The 23,142-nt window shown below is 35.9% G+C and overlaps 2 protein-coding genes across 3 annotated transcripts; one reads left to right on the top strand and one right to left on the bottom strand.

Moving 5' to 3' along the window:
• Positions 1-86: 86 nt before the first annotated feature.
• Positions 87-6,233, top strand: map1lc3a (microtubule-associated protein 1 light chain 3 alpha). Its single transcript, XM_019072575.2, has 4 exons — positions 87-260; positions 2,356-2,411; positions 3,227-3,333; positions 4,873-6,233. The coding sequence occupies exons 1-4, from the start codon at positions 221-223 to the stop codon at positions 5,033-5,035; spliced, it is 366 nt and encodes a 121-aa protein (XP_018928120.1). The 5' UTR covers positions 87-220; the 3' UTR covers positions 5,036-6,233.
• efcc1 (EF-hand and coiled-coil domain containing 1) lies at positions 5,985-23,054 on the bottom strand. Of its 2 annotated transcripts, none has more exons than XM_042734067.1 (8): positions 22,204-23,054; positions 20,863-21,278; positions 11,896-12,044; positions 10,733-10,868; positions 10,388-10,553; positions 8,762-8,920; positions 7,845-7,914; positions 5,985-7,173 (listed from the first exon to the last, which is right to left on the bottom strand). In XM_042734067.1, the coding sequence occupies exons 1-8, from the start codon at positions 22,966-22,968 to the stop codon at positions 7,037-7,039; spliced, it is 1,998 nt and encodes a 665-aa protein (XP_042590001.1). In that variant the 5' UTR covers positions 22,969-23,054; the 3' UTR covers positions 5,985-7,036. The 2 variants fall into 2 exon arrangements, with proteins under 2 accessions (XP_042590001.1, XP_042590002.1); XM_042734068.1 differs by having other exon boundaries at positions 8,831-8,920.
• Positions 23,055-23,142: the final 88 nt, after the last annotated feature.

Genomic DNA, 23,142 nt, shown 5'->3' with positions numbered 1-23,142 from the left:
AAAGGTATTGTTATAAGTTTATAGTTTATAGACCTGTACTTTAACTGGGTGCTCTGTCCCTTTAAATCCTGCTATGACATCACGAACTTTAGTACATTGTCTGGAGCTGTTTGGCTTACAGTGAGTCAGGAGCTCGAGAAGAAGCGAAGTCGACCGAGAATTCAGCATATAATATAACGCCTTTTAGTTAAATTTTTAAAAATCACATTCAAGTCCAGTTATGCCATCCGACAGACCCTTCAAACAGAGACGGAGCTTTGGTAAGACGAGTTTTATTCGTGCTGTGTCAGCACAAGTGTGTTTGTTTATCAGGTTTGTTTTTGTCCCTAGCCTGCTAGCAGCTGGATGACACACTTTACAGTTTCCAATAAGGCCTCACATGCTTATGAAACGATTTTAGAGAGATTTAGAGATACGTTTAAGATTTAAGTAAAACGGTTTTTAACCAAACCGACAAGAGGTCAGTTGGTATCCAGTGAGCTAGCCTTTCCCCCAGGCCTTGTTTCAAAAACAACAGCTTAAATCCACAGATGATTTGTTAGAAATCATATACATAAAATACACGTATTTTTATGTTGGTGTATTGTTAACCATATTTGAACTGTCAGGTATTAACATCTATGATAGATTATCTATGATATTCATTTACCGAAACTAGTATTCTTGCCTATCAATTTGTATAAAAGAAAGAAAGCAGTCCTTTTATGAATATACATTGTGATTAATAACAACATTAAAGGAATGGATGGACATTACTCGTGTTGGTGAAATGATGCTGTAATCTGAGCTCTTTCTCATAGTCCAGACTAAGGACGGGGTGTGGGGAGGGAGGAGCATAAAACCCTTGCATAATCTTCCTAAACATAACCAAAACAACATATCTGCTGTTTTAAACATATCTGTAAGTGTCCAGGGCATTATGTTCTGCATATTTACCCAGCCTTTGGTATTATGTAATTTACATGAATGACCTGACATGGGCTCAGTTAAGATGACAAATTGACAGAGTTGGGGCTCTTACTCTGTACAAATAAGAAAGCCGGCTTAGTGTTGTGGTTTAGCATTTGACATGCATGCCGCCCCCCCCCCCCCCCCCCAAGCTATTTGGATTGACCCAATCATTATGCTCTTAAAACAAAAAGTCTTCTCAGATAAAATTGGGTTACTCTGGATAAAATAACAGTATAGCAATACTATATATGCCACAAACTCTTTGGGAGGAACGACTTTTCATATTTCTATATCTTATATATGTTGAAAATAGAGTAGGGTATGTCAAACAGCAAGGAAACAACACACCAGCAATAATCAACCCTTACTAGTTTTTTATGCATCAGGAAGGTTTATTGCCTGTTTCTGTTAAACAGGTTTTATGTAAGTGATGCTATTGCAGTGACTGTAGTGTTTAACTACTGTGATGTGAATCCTGTGTGCTTCTAGTTAAATAAATGCATCCTAGTGTAGTGTGGGAGTCTACAATCATTTAAAGTGCTTTCTGTGTAAATTAACCCCTTAACTGTCACCCCCCATTTTTTAAAATAGGCATCACAGTGCACTATCCAAACTTAAATTATTGTATTTTATGAACACTTTGGAATATAGACGTAAGGTTGATCTCTTTTTAAAGAAGAAAATTAGCAGATTTTGGCAAAAGTGGAATTTTTTCAAAAAATTAAAGTATCAAAAAGTTATAGAAGTTTAAATGTACTGTAAACAAAACGCGCTATATTAATTTTATTTTATTTTATTTATTATAAATATTTTACATAACAGGTTTTACTCTAAAATTGGTATAAAATTAAAGCATTGTGTCTAAATAAGTTATGTTCCAAATTTGAAGTTGATATGAAAAAAATTGAGGTTCCTGTGAGATTTTATTTAGGTCGTCATACCACAAACAGCCACTGGGAGCCATCAAAACTCCTTTGAATTTTGTTTAATGAATTTTTCCCTAGATTTCTCTGTCAATTTTACTTCAATGCTCAAAATAACCACCAAATATGGAATCCCTAAGACTCAGACCTTTCCAATGATATGTTTGTTGCCAAAATTATAAAAAAGTTTTGATTCTAAAAGACCGTAATGCATTTTGTAATATGACACTTGACACTGCCCACTAAGGGGGAGGAGACCGCCATAAGATTTTAAATTACCATTTCCATGGTAACGCAATGTCCGATATCAAAATGGTTTTCACAGGATGAATCTTGGGCTTCTAAGCTTTCCACTGATATATAATTTATCATGATTACTAAAAGATTTTATAGAGAAAAAGGACAACAAAAAAAAGAGTGCCAAGCGTCCCACAGGTGGGACGGTGTATTAAATCTTTGTTTTATTTTTCTTGTTTTTCAGCTGACCGTTGCAAGGAAGTGCAGCAGATACGAGAGCAGCATCCTAATAAAATCCCGGTGAGAAACTCTTTCAGTTTTTGGATGTGTCATAAATGAATTAAGACTGAGTGAAGAAGGAGTTTATTGCTTTCAAGATGTTGCTTGCATATCTTCTTTTAAGATGCTAAGATTCTTCTAAGGAAGCCTTTAATCATTTAAAATGATTGAAAAACCAGCTTTAAAATAACTAAACATAAATATATTTCTTATTTTAATTAAGGGTTCTCATGGTCTTTGGAAACCAGGATATGTGAGAAAGCAGTTATTTTATGTCAGTGAGAAGCTATTATAGTTGTTATTAATATTTTAAATCAGCTTTTATTTTTATATTTTCCATTTTTTTTAAGTTAGTAATTTTTAGTTTTTGTAATTTTGTTAGGATTTCGTCATCTTTAGTAGATTTTTATGTGGATATATAGTTTCTATTAACTTGAAATTAAACAAAATTAAATGTTGTCTTGGAAAATATCATTTAATGGTTATTTTATTTCAAATTTGATTTTTTTTTTTTTTTTGTTTCTTTTAGTTTTTTTTAGTTTTAATTTTAAAAGTGTGATTTCTAATAAAAACTCTTTAAACTCCATGGGCATTTTATATGAATATACATTTTTCTAGTCATGCTCAGGTAGAAAGTAAAGTTTTAAAAAATCCATGTACTGAATTCTTATCCAGTAAATCTGAAACAACTGGAAAAGTCACAGATATTTGTTTGATTAAATGTTGTGGATAATTATGGGCCTTGGAGTAAAGTTTTAGAAGCACTGCTCTAGATCTATTTCAAGACAATGTCAAGAGACTATATCAGTTTGTATTGTTAATATTTTTTCTTCCAGGTGATCATTGAGCGGTATAAGGGAGAAAAGCAACTTCCTGTCTTGGACAAGACCAAGTTCCTGGTCCCTGACCATGTTAACATGAGTGAGCTGGTAAAGATAATCAGGTAAACATAATATCCCTAGATCCAAGTTTTTATTTTATTTTTTATTTTTTTTTACTTGAGTTTTTAAAACCAGGTTGTTGAGTGTACCTCCCTGCATGATTTTTATTTGATATATGATTTTTTATTTGATAGATATGCAGAGTGTTTTTTTGTCTGTGTATGCTTGTTTCAGTCTCATCCGGTTTGTTTACTCGTCTGGTGGGGGTTTGAAGCAGGGAGGGGGAGGAGAATGCAATGGTGTGCCAAATTTGAGTGTCTGCTGACCCTGTCATCCACAGGAGACTTCTGTGAACGCTTTTAAACAGTTTGAACTTGGAAAAATGTTTGGACAACATCCACATTCTCTGTGGTGTATTATTTTCATATGTCCATTCTGGTGGATTATTTTTTAAAAACAAGACTCTAGTGAGCTAAAGTTTCCTCTCAAGGGAAGCTTATAGATCAGTGTTGCCTTCCAGGTATTTTAACACAGACTCAGTCAGATGATCAGACTAAGAACATTTTGTTTTGACCTGTGCTGCCTGTCATACTTAAAAATAAAAGTCAACCATTCAATACCCCCTTAACTTTCATCGGCAATTCTCGAAATAATGATTAAGTGATTATTACAATTTAAAAGTGAAGCGTGTAATTTCCGCTGCACTAGAATCACAATTTACATGGCTGTTAACAAGATAAATAAACGTTGACATGAATTATACAAATATTTCAGGTTCAACACAAGTCCAGTCAACATAATTTTGTCATATTTACCACAAAAAAATATTTTGACTCATCCCTTGTTTAAAAAAAATAAATAAATAATAATAATAATAATAAAAAAGGCAAAATCATGGATACGAGTGAGACATTTCAAATTAATGAGGCAAGATATTAAAGGTTTTAAAAGCAGATATATATTTATTATTTTTGAAACTTATTTGAGTTGTAATGTTTACAGTACATCATTTATACAGTTTTTTACGGGTTTTTATGGCAGCAATATTGCTCAATTAAGTATAATTGTTACTTTACACAAAATTTAGTAGGATTATTTTTTTTTTTTTTTTACAAATCATGTTGTCTGCATCTTGTGGCTATATTATTGGAACAAAGTGTTTTAGGATTTACTTTTTTAGGATTTATTTAATGTACTTTTTTTTGAGGCATTTTTAAACCTTGTGTGTTATTTGAGCTTTAAAGCTGTTTAAATCATCATTTATACAGTGAAAATAGCAATGAAATAGCAAAATTTGATACACAGATTTCTGTTACGTTTTTATTTCCACACAAAAATCATATCAGGCATATTGTTTGCATCTTTTGGCCTTATTATTGAAACAGTGATTATTTTGATGTTTACTTTTACTTTACCCCAGATTTTTGTTTTAAAGAAAATCAGGGACAAGTGGACATTGATTTTTGTGGTAATCAATATTATGCCACAAACGCTGTTGATAGAGTTGAACTTGTACTGAACCCTGAATATCCCTTTAAAACTGACTTGAATGTGCATGTTTTTGTCATTATAATCAGTGGTCAAATGTCTCTGTTTTCCAGGCGTAGACTGCAGCTCAACCCCACCCAGGCGTTTTTTCTTCTTGTCAATCAGCACAGCATGGTCAGTGTGTCCACCCCCATTTCTGAGATCTACGAACAAGAGCGAGATGAAGATGGCTTCCTCTACATGGTTTACGCCTCCCAGGAGACCTTTGGTTGCTAAGCAGGCCACTTGACCTTTGAGGGAGGGACAGCAGAGGGAAGGAGAGACGTCAACAGGAAGCAGGCTCACCCAAATGTACCCATCTCTCTCTCCATCATCCCTGCTCTCCTCCCTTGCTGGTATGAAACAAAATAAAGCCGTTGATTCTTCTCCGTGTGACACTACAGTGCAAACCACAGCACTACTGTAAACACTATTCAGACCCTTTGCCCCATTTTAAATGTACTCTTTTTTTTTTTTTTTTTTTTATAAGCTCAACGTAGGTATTACACTGTTAAAGCTTCATATTTGGCCCCAGTTGCTTTCCCCCCTTGCATTTTATTATTTTTAGGCTGTTATGTCTAACAGTTGCTGTAACTAGATGAGTGTTTTTTTTCTTGTTTTAGGATTAATTTTCTTTTTCTGTGTGTATGCTTGTAGTTATTACCTGTTACCAGACCTTAGTGGTGCTTGTGTAAGATCATAAAATCTTACTTCAAAATTAAGTGCTTATTCAAACCAAGTTATTAATCATAATGCAGCATAATTCTCATCAAGAACCATTCTGTGATTCCCACGACAAAACTGTAAGGAGACCAGTGGCTCCAAATGTGTATTTATAAAAATTAATTGAACTGTCAGAGGGTTTCTAAAGCCTTTATGAGCCTGTGTTTATTTCTGGACTCCTGTGTAAAAATAACTCATCAATTACTCATTGTAGAATAAAGATACTGCCTGACGGTAACTGTACTCAAGGGCAACATTGATCTGTACTGTACACATGTGAGCCAGAAGAACATCTGAAATCTTATGGCATACGGTATTCTACAGTCAGACTTGCATAATCTTTAGTAGATGCGAATAAATTGCTTTTTTTGCACAATTAAAACATCTAAGAGGACAAAACTATTAGAAGTTCAACAATTATAGCACATAATTACATTCTCCTTTATACCTGTTTTTTTTTTTCTCCTGTGTCACCATACGAGCTGTATGCCTTCTGTTAAATCTCAAATGAAGGGATAGTGATGCACTACTTTGCATGTTTTTTCTCAACCTTTTTTATATTGATTTATGCTATAGATTTGTTAATTATTTAAAGCAAAAAACCTGAAAGAATTTGTAGATGTTTTGAAACCAAAAGAAAAAACAACAACAACTGAAATATGTATGTCTATGTATGTTTGAAAAATGTGTGTATAAATCATTGTATGATTGATGTGTTGTGTGTTTAATTTCTAGACGTATATATAACAAGGTTCATCTAGGGGGAATATATATATATATATATATATATATATATATATATATATATGCTCATACATACTGACTGAAGAAGGCCTACTACTATACATACACACATACATATATATCTAGAGATATGGGAGAGAGGCACAGACACTGACAATTATGAGACAGTAATGTTTTTCTAATACTATATTTTTTTTTCATGCAAATCGTGGATAAAAATCATCCTTGAGCAAGAAAACTGCCCAGATGTGCTAAAAGACAACTGACCATTACAGTTAAAATTTTGAAAAACAATGAAAGCTGCATAAATTCAGTTCTCAACAGCTGTCTCGTCTGTGTTTGAGATATGGAGAACGCTTTATTTTACAAAAAGTACATCTGTAACTAATAAGTGTTAGTACTATAGATGTTTTTCTTTATATATTGAGCTTTACGTAGTTTATACCTGAGAGTTTCTGTATGATCAGGTAGTTCAGTACCACACGATGAAGCTGAAAAGAACACTATTGTATAACATGCATGCATTTTAAGATAATACTGACCAACAATGTATGACATTGCAAAAGGAAAATCTGAAAAAGTAGCTTTGAAAGGAGTCAGATCATGTTTCATTATAAATGATAATGAGCTAAATGATTTACAAAAATGTACACAGAAATATAAACACAAAGACAAATACATGGCTAATTTTGGTCCCATTTTCCAACATGGCTAGTTTGAAGTTTCTGTAAGAGGCTGTAGCATCCTGTGGCCATTAGGTGGCAGTATTGTCTAGCAGGAGATGAGCAGTGAGTTGGTGAGGGACTGGTGACTCTGTGCTCTCTCTATCTTCTCGCCATTAGAGAGGATCTCACACGCAGCCAGTTCATGACAAAGAGCATTGAGCACCTCCAAGATATGTGCTTTCCCTGCAGATCAGTCAGAGAGGTGTTAAAGCATTAGACGCATGTAAAGGGTTAATCCACTATACACTCAATCTTTTAATTACGTCTTTATACTGTACACTGGGGTCCAAAAGTCTGAGATCGCTAATGAAAATGCTTTTCTAACAAAACACCATTTTTAATGATAAATTATCAGCAAAAAATGAGTTGAAAGTTGGCGTTAAAAAATAACTATTTGATTTGTCTCCTTTTTTAACGGCAACAGCACAGTTCAGTGTTATCTTAGTATCGCTGAGACACTAAAATAGTTTTTACAGATATTTAAAATTTTCATATTGCATTAAAGTTTTAGTAATTTTGTTGTGTGCTTTTGTCATTTTATTAGTTATTTGTTTTAAATATCTGAATATGAAGCACAAACATCAGCAACCTCAAGTTTGAATTGTGAGCTATGAATAGCACAAAATTTTCCACATTTTATCAATTTTATGTAACTTTTTTTTTTCTCAAAATCACAAAGCTTAATTTCCATCTTAAAATAAACAATAAAAATAATACAATTATAATAATGATAAAAAAAAATCTCAGCTTTTAAAGTGGTCTCCTGCCACAATTTCATGGCATACCAGGCCTGTTAAACAACAAAGGTTATATAAGATCAAAGCTGCCAAGTTAAAAGTTATTGTGTCTCTTACCATGCTGAGGATCACTGCAGGACTCCAATGTGCTGAGCAAAATCTTTCCTAAAGATCTTCTTGAGACATTCTACAAAAAATTTACCACATAATAAATGTTAATAAATGGTAATTAAATGGCATTAAATATATTGCATAAATTATATATGTGACCCCGGTCCACAAAACCAGTCATAAGTAGCACGGGTATATCTGCAGCAATACCCAACAATACATTGTATGGGTCAAAATGATTGATTTTTCTTTTATGCCAAAAATAATTAGGATATTAAGTAAAGATCATGTTCCATGAAGATATTTTGTAAATTTCCTAGCTTGAATATATCAAAACATAATTTTTGATTAGCAATATGCATTGCTAAGAACTTCATTTGGACAGCTTTAAAGGCAGTTTTTTCAATATTTTGATTTTTTTTGCACCCTAGTTGTATCTCGGCCAAATATTGTCCGATCCTAACAAACCATACATCAATGGAAAGCTTATTTATTCAGCTTTCATGTGATTTATGACACTCAATTTCTAAAAATTTACCCTTATGACTGGTTTTGGGGTCCTGGGTCACACATATATGAATTAATCAATTTCTAAAATGAAAATAATTGAAAAATTATAAAATGGCAAATCATAGTTAACCCTAATTTAATGTGTCAAAATTAATAATGAAAATGCAATCAAACAGCCTGACATGACATACTGAAGACATCATTTGCACAAAATACTGTACTTGTACAGAAACAACAATAACTTAACAAGGAGGATAATCAAATGGACATGTTGCTAAATGACTTCCAGAATGAAGTTTATATTATTTTAGAATCATCAGCAAATCCAATTTTTTAGATAAACACTCATCTACTGTGTGGCTTAGACACATTTACAACAGCATCACTGGGCTGACAAGTCTCTACAGACTGACCAGCTCTCGCAGCTGCTGCAGAAGCTGTAGCACATCCATCAGTTTCTCCTCCACCAGAGACAAACGCACCCGCTCCGTCTCCAACATCTGCAGCTCCAGGTGGAGCAGCTCTGTCTCCTCGGCCTTCTGTTGTAGCTCCTGGACCAGGGCGTCCCTCATCTGCAGACACATGACACTTACCGTTGACCTTGCGCAGATTTAAACACTAACGCTCCAACACACAATGAATTTCAGGTTAGGAGAATCTTTGCCAGATGTTCCGATAGCCCATAATTCAGTTGAGACGCATAATTTCTCAGACAGAAATAGTTCAGATATGCTTGTTTTTGGCCTGTCTGACCATATGTCAAAAATCCACATCCACATCCAAGTCTCGGGCCAAACTGGTTATGCCCAGATCGTTCGAGGATGGTTTTTTCCACGAATGTGTGTGGGGCCTTTTTAAAAACACTAGCAACATAGTTCACGTCTGGTGCTTCGCAGCTGAGCTGTGTCCAACAGTAGATGTAATTGTGTAAGGCCTGGAGGTTTATTCCTGCGGTCATCTGATTGGCTGTTCACACAGACACACACGCAGCTGGAGAGTGAGAGCTGTGGCTTTTCTTTGAAGCCTGTCTTCTCATAACAACTGCTCGGTGGGCAAGTGCCTTGTAATCTAATTTTACACCCCTGCACCCGAAAGCAACCATGAACGTAAAAATAAAACAGAACTGAAAGTCCTGGTTGGGTGATGTAAGCTGTTGAAAAGAGCAGCAGCAGCAGCCAAAGTTTATTTGGATGAACTTCTGCCCTCACGTATGAAAATGTCTCATTAGTAGTTGAAATGTTTGATATGGATTTTAACTGCTGGGTTACTATGTGTGCTTATATTTGTTTTTCTTTAGAGTTTAATATGATTCTGTTCTTCAGCTGTTCATGTCCTCCAGCTCAGATATTATTTGTTTCTATGGCAATGCACATAATAGCAAAACGAATCCAAATTATATTTACTTTTCACATCTATTCACCTCTTCTTTTACAAAATCGCATCAGGTATTTCTGGCTATGTGAGCACCTTCATTTATTAGCCACTATTTTTTATTTTATTTTTTTCCTTTTTACATCACAGCAATCACATAAGAGAAATTAAAATGTCTGAGTATTCATCTCTAGCTCAGACCTAAACAAACCTCAGAGAATGTTTCATTTTAACCCTTGAAGCATTTTATACAATTATTACAGCAATTAAAAGGGATAGTTCATCCACTAAATGACTAACATTCTTTTGTGAAACAATATATGTATATACATAAGGGTGTAACGGTACATATATTCGCACCAAAATTTTTTGGGTCTTTTGTTTCGGTACGCATATTTAAGGAAATCTGATTATATATACATACGTCTTTGTTTTTATTTTACATACAATGGACGTCAATGTTACCATATTGGTTTTCTTACCGATATTCTTCAAAATATCTCCTTTTATGTTCCAAAGAAGAAAATATGTCATACAGGTTTGAAATGACTTGAGAGTGAGTAAATGACAGAACTTCATTTTCTTTGGTGAACTATCCCTTTAAGTGTTAAATATATCATGATATCTCACAAGCTATAAAAAAAAACATCACTTGAATGGCGTCATACCTGGTCAGTGTCCATCTCTGCCCTCTTGGCCTGACTCTCCTTCAGTTCTAGTTGTTTGTTGAGTCGTATGACCCTCTCCAGCAGCTCTAGCACAGCCGTCTGACTCTCCTCTGTGCGCGAGTCACCGAAATGAGACAGCAGCTTCTTCACTGCTTTCTCATCACATCTGAGAGCACACAAAACACGTTAAGAACCGAAACAAGTAGGATGGAAAATACTGGCAAGTCATTTACTAATTCTTGACATGTTTGGATCTCATTTGAGTTTCAGAGCATACAAAATAATTGTAAACAGCTTTACAAAGGCTTTTTTAAACGTGATAAGGTTAGTAGGAGACTGATGTACCTGTCTCCACAGCAGGACAGTCTGGTGAGGATTCGTTTCACCTCGTCCACTTGTCTCTGCTGCTCTCCGGTCCATCTTTCTTCCTCTTCATCAGACGCCGCCTGACCCTCCACTGAACGGAAAAGCTGCTCCTCCACTGTGTGAACACACAGCATAAACATTTCTCAGTACTGTGAAGCAAGGTATCAAAATAAAAATGTTTTGATTTGTTTTACTTGAATTAACCAGTTCAATTAGATGTTACCACATTATGGTATATACACTATTGTTTTAAGAGTTGTGGTTAATGCAATTTTTAAAGGTTTTTGTAAGAAGTTCCTTATACTAACCAATGCTGCATTCATTTAATTAAAAGCACAGTAAAACTGTAATATTATGAAATATTGCTACAATTTTAAATTACTGGCCCGGTTTTATAGAAAGGACTATAAACCAGGATTAGGCCTTAGTTAAATTGGGACATTTAAATAATTTTTATAAATGTGTCTTAGAAAAAAACATTATTGGTGTGCATCTTGAGACAAAAAAAAGAAAAGAAAAAAGGCACTGATATATTTTAAGATCAGTCAGTGCAAGTTTCTTTCATTTGAAACAGCTCAGACTTAGATTTTAGTCTAGGACTAGGCTTAAGCCTTGTCTGTGAAGCCGGGGGACTGTCTTTTATTTAAATACATTTTTAAATGTAATTTAGTCCTGGGATGGCAAAGCTGAATTTTAAGTGTTTTTAGTCACATGATCTTCAGAAATCACTGATTTTCTGCTCAAGAAACATTTATTATTATCAACGTTAAAACAGTTGTGCTGCCTATTATTTTTGTGGAAACGGTGATACATTTTATACAGGATTCTTTAATGACCAAAGTTTAAAAGAACAGCATTTATTAAAATATAAATATTTTGCATCATTACAATTTAATGCATCCTTACTAAATAAAAGCATTCATTTATTTAAAAAAAATCTTGCTGACCTCAAATGTTTAGTAGTTCAGGTTATCTAAACAATTTTTTTTTTTTTTATATATACATGAATCTACAATAATGCACTATTGCCCAATTATTGTAATATCAAGGAAATGATTCAGAAAATGATGCAAGTATCAACTACACAAGTTGCATGCCAACAGAGTCTCAAAAGGGTTGAGTAATGTCAATATTTGTCTTACTAGTGTCAGGCACAGTCTCTGCACGTCCCGTCGGAGAGCGTCGATCCTGCTCTGTGTCCAGGCAACAACGTGGCGCAGTCTGACTGGCCCTATTATACCGTCTGTCTGGTTTGTTGATGAATGGAACCGATGCTTTAGACACTTCAGATCTGTGAAGAATAAAGTACAGTGAAATAACAGGTCAGTCTGGATCAGATGTAATAGGTAGTTCTGGTTTAAGACAATATAGTAACATTACACTAGCAACAAACTGTTAAGGGCGTGCTTAAATTGCAACCATTAGCATTTATTAGTTAATTTAAGCATTGTATTAAATGTTTCATCATGTTCAAACATATATAGAACTACACATCATTTCCACAAATTTCACAAAGACACCAAGTAATATGATCAATGTAATTCTTATCCTCATCTACTGTTATACTTTCACCTGCTCTTGATCAGCAAAGGTGGTTGTGGGTAATTGAAGCCAGGCAAGGTGACATAAGATTCATCAAAATGAAAAGAAAGTTTAGGTTCATGAAAACTACTAGACCCTTGAAACACAGTATGCACTATGATGAATGTTTAACATATGGCTGACGTCATTTACACCAACGCATATCTGCAGCCAGGTATTAAAAGTACATTATTTTGAACATTTTTAGTTTTGTCAGACAGCTATAAGTGAATGTTTCTGTCATTTCAACGAAATGGTTTCTCTGAGCTTTGTGACAGAAGAAATGCAATAGGGGTCTTTCATGAATCAAAGAATAAATGTTTCCAGATGACAATGTCCTGCCTGCAGAAGAGAAAAAAAAGAAAAAGGCTACAGAAATCCATTTGCTCCAGCATGAATCCCAGAGAGTGAAAAAAGGGAAAAGAATTTGAAGCCGGGTGCACTCATGCATATATCCTGCTGCCATGAGGAACCCTTCAGTGCAGAGCGGCCATAAATACAGGCCGTATGAGCCCACAAAATCATCCCTCGGTACACTACGCTTTTGCTTCTGAACGGTACGCACAGTTTAAGGTCAATATTTGGAATCCACGTTGTCAGATGAGGGGGCGCAATGTGTTTGAAAATGGGGGAGGGTTGGTTAAAGGTGGGTTTGAGGGCTCTCTGATGACCTACATCTGCCGAAGGAGAGTACCAGGGAGACCCTAAACAGGCCTGTCGTGGTTGCTGTAGGAACCCACTGACATAAGATATTATTGTATAGGAACGGTATGCAGTGTAACTAACTAGAGTCTAATTGACAGGGATGTTGAGTTTGTGTTGGAATAATGTGTACTGTGTAAAAGAGTATAAAAGAAAAGGCACTATCTAAGAACAGTTTACACACACAAAAAAAATAATAATCAAACTGGAACTAAAATGTCAGACAAAATGCAGTTTAAACGCATTTACACGACTGTGCAAAAATTTGGGCTCAATAAGATTTTTAAGATACAGTATTTTTGATCAAATGTACCATTAAAGATTTTTACATTGCTAGAAAAAAAAAATCATATAAATGCTTTCTAACTTCTATTCATCAAATAAATGTTTACAACTTTCTAATGATCAAAGAATCCTAAGACTTTCCAATCTAAAGAATGTTAGGCTGCACAACTGTTTTCAATATTTATAATAGGAAATGTTTCTTGAGCAGCAAATCAGCATAGAAAGATTTCTGAAGGATCATGTGACACTGAAGACTAGAGTAATGATGCTGAAAATTTAAATCAATTGCAATTTAAACTAATTAAAATATTATATTTGTTATTTTAAATTGTATTAATGTATTCTTGATTAAATAAAAGCAGTTGAGCATAAGAGACTTTTCAAAAATTCAAAATATCCTACCAACATTTGAATGGTAGTGTATGAATACGTTATTTAAAAAAAATCTTGTACCATATTTATAATGTGTGCAAAAACATAACTTTGTGCCTCTGAAAAACCAGGACAATATATTGTATTCCACATTTGCTTAACGTCAATATCAGTCTTGTAGAAGTGATTAGAATTGTCTATATGACTAATACTGCTGACATGGTCTGCTTTTTGTCTTCATGACTGAGAATAACAAATGAAGATAAGCTACTGACAAGACTCTACTGTAACCCACCGTCTGTAGTAATGGACAGATGAGCACACACTGAGAACAGTTAAAGGAACTCTCTAGACACCTGAATCCACTCCAAACACTTGGAAAGAGTTTCAATATTAGATCCAGCCATCTTACTCTCTTGGCCTCTTCAAACACTGACTGTGAAACAAGTCTGGCCAAAGAAAGTAGGATGGAACGGTTGCATAAGGGGTTATGAAAAAGCAATCAACATAAAAATACAAGGGTGGCGAAAAGTATTTTCTTCTTAACAGAACCAAGTGCAGTGGGTAACACTTAATAATGGCAGTTTTTTGGGCATATGTCATATAGCACTAGCTAAACGTCATGATAAATTAATATTCTAACCATTTAGTACCATGGTCCTTAAAATTTTATGCTGGGTTATATTATCTCCAAAGTCTTTTTTTTTTGGTAAGTGATCATGAAAAAAACCTTGAAAACCATGAAAAAAAAAATATAAAAAAGTTTTTTTTGCAATCCAGATTCAAACTCATAGCACTGTTCAACATGTCACAAATATCAAGTACAACATGAGTATGTGTGCTAACCTCTAGGCCACAGCTCTAACAAAACGAGAGAAATTGAAGACACAGTATGTTACATCTAATGCACACTTTAGATGCTGAAATGCTGAAACATATTGGTTTTATTTCAAAGCGTTCAAAAAGAGAGAGAGAACAGAGCATATGTCTGGATAAAACAAACACAAAGCCCAAATATGACAGAACCTCCATCTGGCATACGTTAGCTCTCCCAGCCGTTAATTCCATTCTGTTTGATTCCATCTCCACTGTCTTCCAAACATCCACCTTATATACAAAGCAAACTTCTTATTTAGTGACAACAGAAGACACAGGACTAAAACAGCACTTGTGAGAGGATGAACTAATATTCTGTCACGTTTCTTTGTGATGCAGGATTACTAGAATTTAAATTAAAAACAGAAGATTTTAAGATCAGTATTTCTTGGAAATCCAATGGCCTAAGTCTCAGTTTTCTTTTACTGGAAAAGTGGAGGGGGATTGGACATTTCCTAACCAGTCTGAAATAGCTATACTAGCATCTGTCTTTCTGATAAGTGTCTGTAGAAAACTTTACATGTCACATACTGAACCTCAAACTGTTCTTTAAAAAAAAAAAACTACTTGTATGTGTTTAAAGAGGAAAAAAACAACACTTACTCATCAAACAGTACTTTGATCATCGAGATCTACCAAACTTTTTTTTATTTTTTAGAAAATTTAGGGCAAGTTACAAAACCAAAACAAATGCAAGACAGAACTGTGGCAAAGTCTGTATCTCATTAGTCTGTGTATCACTTTTGGCTGCACGTCTCATCTCTTGCATTGAACGAGGACTCTATTTTGGTGGTCAAGCTGCTAACAATAGGTTTCTATCTTGCGACTATATTTACACTGGACTGGAGTGATGTGCTAACATGGGGCGAGCCCAGCTGTTTGTGGTTTAGACGTGCACTTCCTGTGTTTATTACAGCAGGATCTGAACTTCCAGACCCCCTCTTGCACCCAGTATTTCATTGGAATAAAGACTCAGAGTAAAGGTAGAAAGATGAGACAGTCCTATATGTTAAACAACCACATAACTAAATTTCTGCCCGGATGTTGCAAGGTTCTTGATAAATGCTGATAAAGTAATCGATTTATCTTGAGACTATGAAACAGATGTCCACAATTAAGACTAGGCACATGGTTGGTAACACGATACCCTGGTTAAGTAAGACTAGAGAGGCTGAGTCAAACTGGCAGACATGGACCATGTGTGGATGCCAAGTTTCTATTATTCTTTCACTATATGGTCTGAGACGCGGGAAATCACCTGATCTTGGTGGGGGATTCTGTCTGGAACCATCTTGAGATTCCAAACAGAACCAGACGGTAATTCATCAGAGTCCGGAATCTTTGTTATTACAAGGGCAGTCCCAGTAAACACTGCTTTGAAGGAGGTTCGTGAAGTGTTTACGCATCTTCACAAGTCATAAACATGAAACGAACACATTGGAGAAGAATCCAAAAGGACTTAAACAGATTGAGCCTCGTGCACATTTCCATTTCAGAAGTCAAAGTGTTCGCAAGGAAGTGGGAGAAGAAAGTTTTCGAGAACGTTTCTCCCACAGCTTGGGCAGTTTATTAGTGCTGAGGTCTGCAGAGAAGGAGTATCAGCTGGCCGAGGGTGGGAGGAGAAAGAGAAATGTTTGTAGCTGTGTTTGAAAATGGAAAAAAGTCAAGGTCTCTGGAGTTTTTCATTCTCAAAGTGCTTTGAAAATACTGGACCAAAAAATCATGCTGTATAAAATCCTCCTAAAGACAACATTTTTATGAGGCCTCATTTTGTTGACATTTCTTTACCTTATTCAGACATAATAGAGGGGAATTTTCAAAGGGTTGTTCATTCCATCTGTCCAGCCCTGTTATTATGTGTTGAGGTACAACAGGTTACCCAGACACATTGTACGTGAGTCGGCCGCACCGCAGCTGAAATAATAGTTCTCTGAATAATAACTGATTATTTTAGAGCAGTTAGACGGCCTTACATTTACCATGTCAGTCTCTGTGATGTCAGCAGAGCTCAAAAACTGCACAGACCTGATGATAAATGCAATGCTTTTCACCTGGTATGAATAGAGAGACATAAAGCACGTCTGAAAGCTGAGCGATTAATAGAGTAAGATGGTGGAAATTCATCCCCACTGAACAAACAGCCGAGTGTTTGCCTCTTCCTCCAGATGGCGGCTCTTGTCCCCCCTCCTCTCTTTGTGTTCCTCTCGTACCGTCTGTCTCTTTTGTCCTCAGGTCCGCCTCGCTGCAGTTCTCTCGGGGTCTATACTGAGGGCTTCGGCCCATCTTGGACTCTGAGGGAGAGAAAAACGCCTCCAGGCAGGACACGGGGATGGTGTGTTTTTCATGGAAATGAACTGAACAGATCAGGTCTGTTCCCACCACCTCCCCCATGAGACCTGGCCTTCATCTAAACCTCTTCCTCTTTCTTCATTAGGGCCAAGAGGGCTTTAGGAAACCTTACACAATATCTGTGAGATCTACACTTGGACTTTCTCTCATTCTGAATGACTGGAAATGGCTCATTAAAAAAAACAAATTTCTCCAGGGGCCGCATATCACAAAAATTATTTCCGCCTTTCGACCATTCAAATGGTGGGATCAGTAAGATTTTTTTTTTTTTAAGAAATCAATGATTATTTAATAAGGATGTATTTAACAAAAGTGACAATAATCACAAGTTTTTTTTTTTTTTTAAATAAATGCTTTTTGAAAACATTCTATTCATCAAAGAATCCTGAAAAAGGGTATCATGTTTTTCAAAAAAATAATAAGCATCAAAAGAAGAGCATCTATTTTAAATAAAAAGCTTTTAAAAAATGTTTTACTGCCACTTTTGATCAATATAATTTCTTTAAAAAGTATTTATCCCAGGGTAATAATAAGATATGTTTCTTGAGCATCAAAGAGACAGCATATTAGAATGATTTCTGAAGGATCATGTGACACTGAGGTTTATGTAAAAAATCACATAAAAAAATTACAAACAAAATATAAAACAAAATTCTCAATATTTTTTTGATCAAATAAATGCAGCTTTTATATTTTTGATCAAATAAATGCAGCTTTGGTGAGCTAATAATGGACTTCGGTAACGCTTTAGTATAGGGACAATTTCTCACTATTAACTAGCTGCTTGTTAGCATGCCTATTAACACATTTGCTGTTTATTCATGCTTATTAAGCACATATTCTGCATGATCATATCTTACATCTCTAATCCTACCCGATACCTAAACTTAAAAACCACATTACTAACTTCAAATAAGCTGCAAATGAGGAGTATATTGAGGCAAAAGTCATAGTTAATGCTTTGTTAATACCAAAACTATTAAAAATATAACTAACCCCAAACTATTAAATGGTAGTGCATATTAAAAGTAAAAGGACACACATTAAGAATATGAAAGCATAAAATAACCAAACATTCAGTGACAGGGCAAATCTGTTTTACTTCTCTTCCAGAATATCAATGAAGTCATAAAATCACATAATATTGCTTTTTTCTTTTTTTTTTTTTTTTTTTTTACATTAAAACAGTGTCTCTGGAAATGCAACATTTCTAATATATGACTGCTCTGAAGAGAGAGATAATTAGTTTAATAGACAACCCTTTTGTGTGGATAAAAAGTCAAATATGGTTGATTAATGTCATGACAGATGGGGAGGTTAAAGCGGCAGGTGGGGGAACTGAAGTAAGCTATTAAACTGTGTGATTAATACAAGAACTGCATTAAGGTCTGAACAAAAAGGATATAAAAATAGCCAGAGGACACACCTCTCTCCAGATAAAAGGCATTGCTCTCAGTGTGAATGGGTCAGTCCATGACCCGTGGAGCATGACCGGTATCCCCTTCGCCCACTGGCAGCTGCATCAAAAGCTATCCTCCACCGGTTTTGTTTTCGGAGAGCTGTGTGCCCATTGGATGCTCTCTAGGGACTTTTCGGCACTTGCCCATGGGGTATTTGGGCCTCAAAGAAAAAGCCTGCTCTGATCTGCCACATACCAGCCAGAGAGCTCTGCACGTGGCTAAGGCACAAAGCACGTTTACATTTCCCTCCCAAAAAAGAGCAGCTGAAACACAAGCCTCCTGACTGCTACAATTACTTTCATTTTCAGCAGACAGGTAATCTATTGCAGTTGTTGCTAAACTTTGTGAACTTTGTTACTAGGTGAAAAGATGCACAGTGACTAACTCTGAAATGGAGTTTAAAAATCCTGTTAAAACTGGGTAAAAAAAGAATTAATACCAATATTTAAAATATAAGTTAATCCTGTGATGGCAAAGCTGAATTGTCAGTAAACATAACTCCAGTCTTCAGTGTCACATGATCATTCAGAAATTATTCTAATATGCTGATGATCTGATGTTTAAGAAGCATTTCTTATTATTATAAAAGTATAAAAGTATTAAAATAACACTTATGCCGCATATTTTTTGTGGAAACTGTGATACATTTTTTCAGGATTCTTTGATGAATATAAAATAAGATATATATATATCTTATTACCCTTGATTTGGCTTTAAAATGTCATCTAGACGCATTGCAGTCCACCAAAAGATACTACATCTGGCAAAAATAGTACAATAACTGCATGCAATTTTCTATTATATTCTTTTCAAGTGTGAAGACAGAGTAAATATGGCATAGAGATGAGAGGTCTGTTACTGGTTATGGCTGAAAATTAAAACAGCGGCACAGCCCAAGGAATTATTTACACCCACACTAATAAAGTCTACAAAAGACGTGACGCTTTTGAATAACATACTCATCGTCAGCATCACAAATATTTGGTATGGTAGTTTAATGTAAAAACAAACATGAACTTGTTTTTAGACATTCTTAAGCAGCATGCTGAGATCTCTAAACTTGTTGAGGGTGGTAGGAGTTGTTGCTAGGCTATAGTTCATCCATTATTCTCTAGTGCGGGGAAACTGTTTGAAGATAGATGGGAACTTCCAATCTGTTTAGGTCAGGCCTTGCTTGGCTGAATGGAACTCTCCCCAAATGTGTCAGCTCCATTGTGATCTGGAATGAATTATTTGGCTTAAGAGCATCAATGGAGGGGCCATAGAAAGGCTTTTTGGTAAAGTTCACCACAGACTTTACATAGATTAGTGCAGCTTGGAGGTAAAAAAAGTGAATGTTAAATGTGTCTCTGTCAGTAAGACCTATATCTTACTACTGAATAGATGGGATGACCACCTCAACATTCATTAATATATATCTTTCCAAATCCAGACCTTTTATTTAAACTATCTGAAAAAGAAGGACACTGTTGTCTTGAAATGACTGCAATAATGTCTCTCAATAATAAACTAAATATATCTCTGTAAATGAGAAAACACTTTTAACTCCAGACTTGCAGAAAATCCTTTTATCAGGATTGCCAGGAATGCTGTCCCAAAATTAGCATGCAAGAAATATGTAAACATTGATGACGTTAGGCCTAACTCCTTCTATACGTAAATTAAATGGTTGCTCACTAGGAAAGTTCAGTGACAGCCCAAGTATAAAACCCAAACTACGAAATGAGTGGCTTCCAGCAGTAGCTGTGCATAATTTCAGCTAACCAAAATAGGAGCCCATTTGCCACACACATTGACAACTATACAAACCCAAACAAAACAAGGTCTGCACTCGAGAAGCAGAACCACATCAAGCCAACCTAAATAGCATGTATGTTGGCACACTTCTGCACAATCAGAGCCAGAAAGTTCTGGTGGGAGCCATTTTAACTGAGAGGAATCTCAGTTCACTGTGAGTCAGATCAATTGAAGATACATTATGTAATGAGACTGTTTGCTGCATTCAGTCTGGGTTAGATAATGCATTAGCCTCTCTCAGAGATGTGCAGTAATCTCTTCGTGTAAATCATTTTTTACACTCAGCATCATAAAACGGAGAGCACTATTTAATGAATCTAAGATGAGCTCTGCAATTTCGGTAATACCTTTCAAACTGTTGTAAACATCCTCACTTGTTAGGACACTTGCCAAATTGTCATGTTTTGACCGTATCTTTTACATTTACATCAGTGAAATCTCCTAAAACAGATGCTAAACTGTGGTAAGTGAGGATAATTTCTTCTTTATGTTTCGTGATTGCTGAAGTAAGCTATCCCAATGTAAAAACAGATTACCTCATCATTACCAACGTCTGTGGGAATACATGATCCCTAGTTAGGCCTACTGAATGAACGCTGTCAAAACTAAGCAGCAGTTCAGTAAATAAAGTGTTACACGTTTCACTTATTTGTTGCTTCTGGAACTTTATGTAAGTGTTATACTAACCTGTAGAACAGAAGCTCCATCTCTAGCTGCTCAATGTGCCTCTGCAGAACAGGCACATGACTGGCTTTGGTTTCTAGCTCCTTCACTTTCTTGAGGCCGCTGAGCACAGCTTGTCGGGCTTCCTCAACTCTTTTTCTCATCTCAACCTGCTCCTTCTTTAGAGTCCTGTTACATTCCTCCAGCAACAGCATGGCCTCACGTGATACTCGCAGCTCCTGCTCCAGCTTCTGGTTAAAGAGCATGGCCTCCTCGATCTGCCCATCCCGGGAACTCCGGATGTACTCCACTTCTCTCAGGAAACTCTGGATGTCCTTCAGGTTTCCAGAAATGTTGGGTTTCTGAGCTGCTCGCCTTTGGTGGGCGATGAAGCAGCCACCCTCTGGTTTATGTTTCGAGTGGCTTTTCCACAGGCCCACCTATAATACACAGAAACATGTCAGTAGAATGTTACAGCCCTAATGAAAATGAACCATGCTTTTTTATGGTAAAAGTGTAGTCTTTAAGACATGGGTGACAAAAGACTATGGGTTTGCGAACGAGATTAACAGATGTTCAGAGCTGGGTGGATTACTTACAAATTGCAATCCGTTACTGAATTCAAATTACATGACAAAAATTGTAATCAGTAACGTAATCCATTACAATACACATTTAATGTAATATAATCAGATTACTTTTAGAATACTTTTGACCTAACTCATTTATCACATTGATTTAAATGGGATAATCTTGTTATCTTGTTAATGTTTTTATTAACAACATGAAGTGCATTAAACAATATATTACATCATAAAAATGTTAAAATAAAATAAGTAATTTGAAAATCAATCAATATAAAAAATTTACTAAGAAAATGAAATATTGTTATATTTATTAACCTGCATATATCACCTTTAATGTGTTGGCACCAAACTAATGATTGATCTCTATGTGAATGTCTACAAAACTGGAAGACTTTCTGAGTGTATATAAGCAGTTGGCTATTTTAGAAAGGAAAACTGAAAAGATGGAAAAATAAGTATTAGGGAGAATAAATTATGTAAAAATATTTTATTGCTATTGTGTAAATAATATGTAATCATGTAATCCATAAAAAAGTAAATGTAGTCTGATTACGAGTATTTTAAAATGTAATTTAATCTAATTACAAGTAGCATACTTCATTTTTTGAATCTGATTACGTAATCCAGATTAATCAATTACCCAGCTCTGCAGATTCTGACCTACAGCTACCTATAATTCGATCTAATAATCAAGTACACTTCATTACACTTCACTTCGATTTCTGTAAGTTGTTATTAGAATAAATCTATTGTATAGAGTTGATCACAATGACTGTACCTGTAAGGCCAGCGAGCGAGCATCACTGCTCTGAAGAGCCGCACGCATGTCCTCCACCAACTCCCTGAGACTCGCATTTTCCTCCTCAAGTTTGGCTATCCTGTCCTCAGCCTCCTCGAGGGCCACAATTTCCTCGTAGCACTCCCTGGTGCAGGAGCCCAGCTGCCTACAACCTGACGCGTGTCTGTCCACAGTGGGAGAAGAAGGCTCTCCGCTTTCTCGTTTAGCGCTGGTACCCAAAGACAGCAGCTTCTTGCGCCGCCTCAAGGGGCTCCTGAGTCTGATCTGCGTCTCTATGTGCTCGCTCTCCTTGCCAACCAACAACCTCCCATTCTCATACTGGCATCCAGCTTTGGTACTGAAATAGCAGCAGAGTTTTGCGTGAAACTGCCTGAAGCTGAACTCTTTGGGTAGATTATCCAATATCCCCGCGCACTCCTCCAGATCACTCTCTTTACTGAGTCCTAAAATCTCGCAAAGAATGTTAAAATCCTCGGCTGGGATTTTTCCATCTCCCTGACAGTCTAGGTGATGAAATATCTCTTGGAGGTATTGATCCAGCCCGGTTGCGAGGACTATAATTTCGTTTTCCACTCCACGGTCTAGTCCGTAATGATACGCCAGAGTGCTCACTATCCATTGTGTCCTGCGCGCGGGTCGACTGTATGGATCGCATGCGTCCGACTTTTCCATACTTTTTCCCTCACAAGAATTCCATTTATAGCGCCTTAATGGATTAATGGATTCAACAGATCCTCTAAGCATACAAACAGCATACCAAATTCAAGTCATCTGAACACCAGACCGCCCCGCTCTTGTAGTAGAAACTCTCGCGCTGTGCGCAGGGGGGCGTTGCTGTGAAGGGAGCACTGCCCACAAAATCTGAACTGCACAGGGGAGAAAAAAACTTTTGAAAAGAAACTGACAATTAAATAGTCA

The sequence above is a fragment of the Cyprinus carpio genome, chromosome B11 (genome assembly GCF_018340385.1).
Source record: "Cyprinus carpio isolate SPL01 chromosome B11, ASM1834038v1, whole genome shotgun sequence".
Lineage (NCBI taxonomy): Eukaryota > Metazoa > Chordata > Actinopteri > Cypriniformes > Cyprinidae > Cyprinus > Cyprinus carpio.
This window is presented reverse-complemented; position numbering and strand designations above follow the sequence as displayed.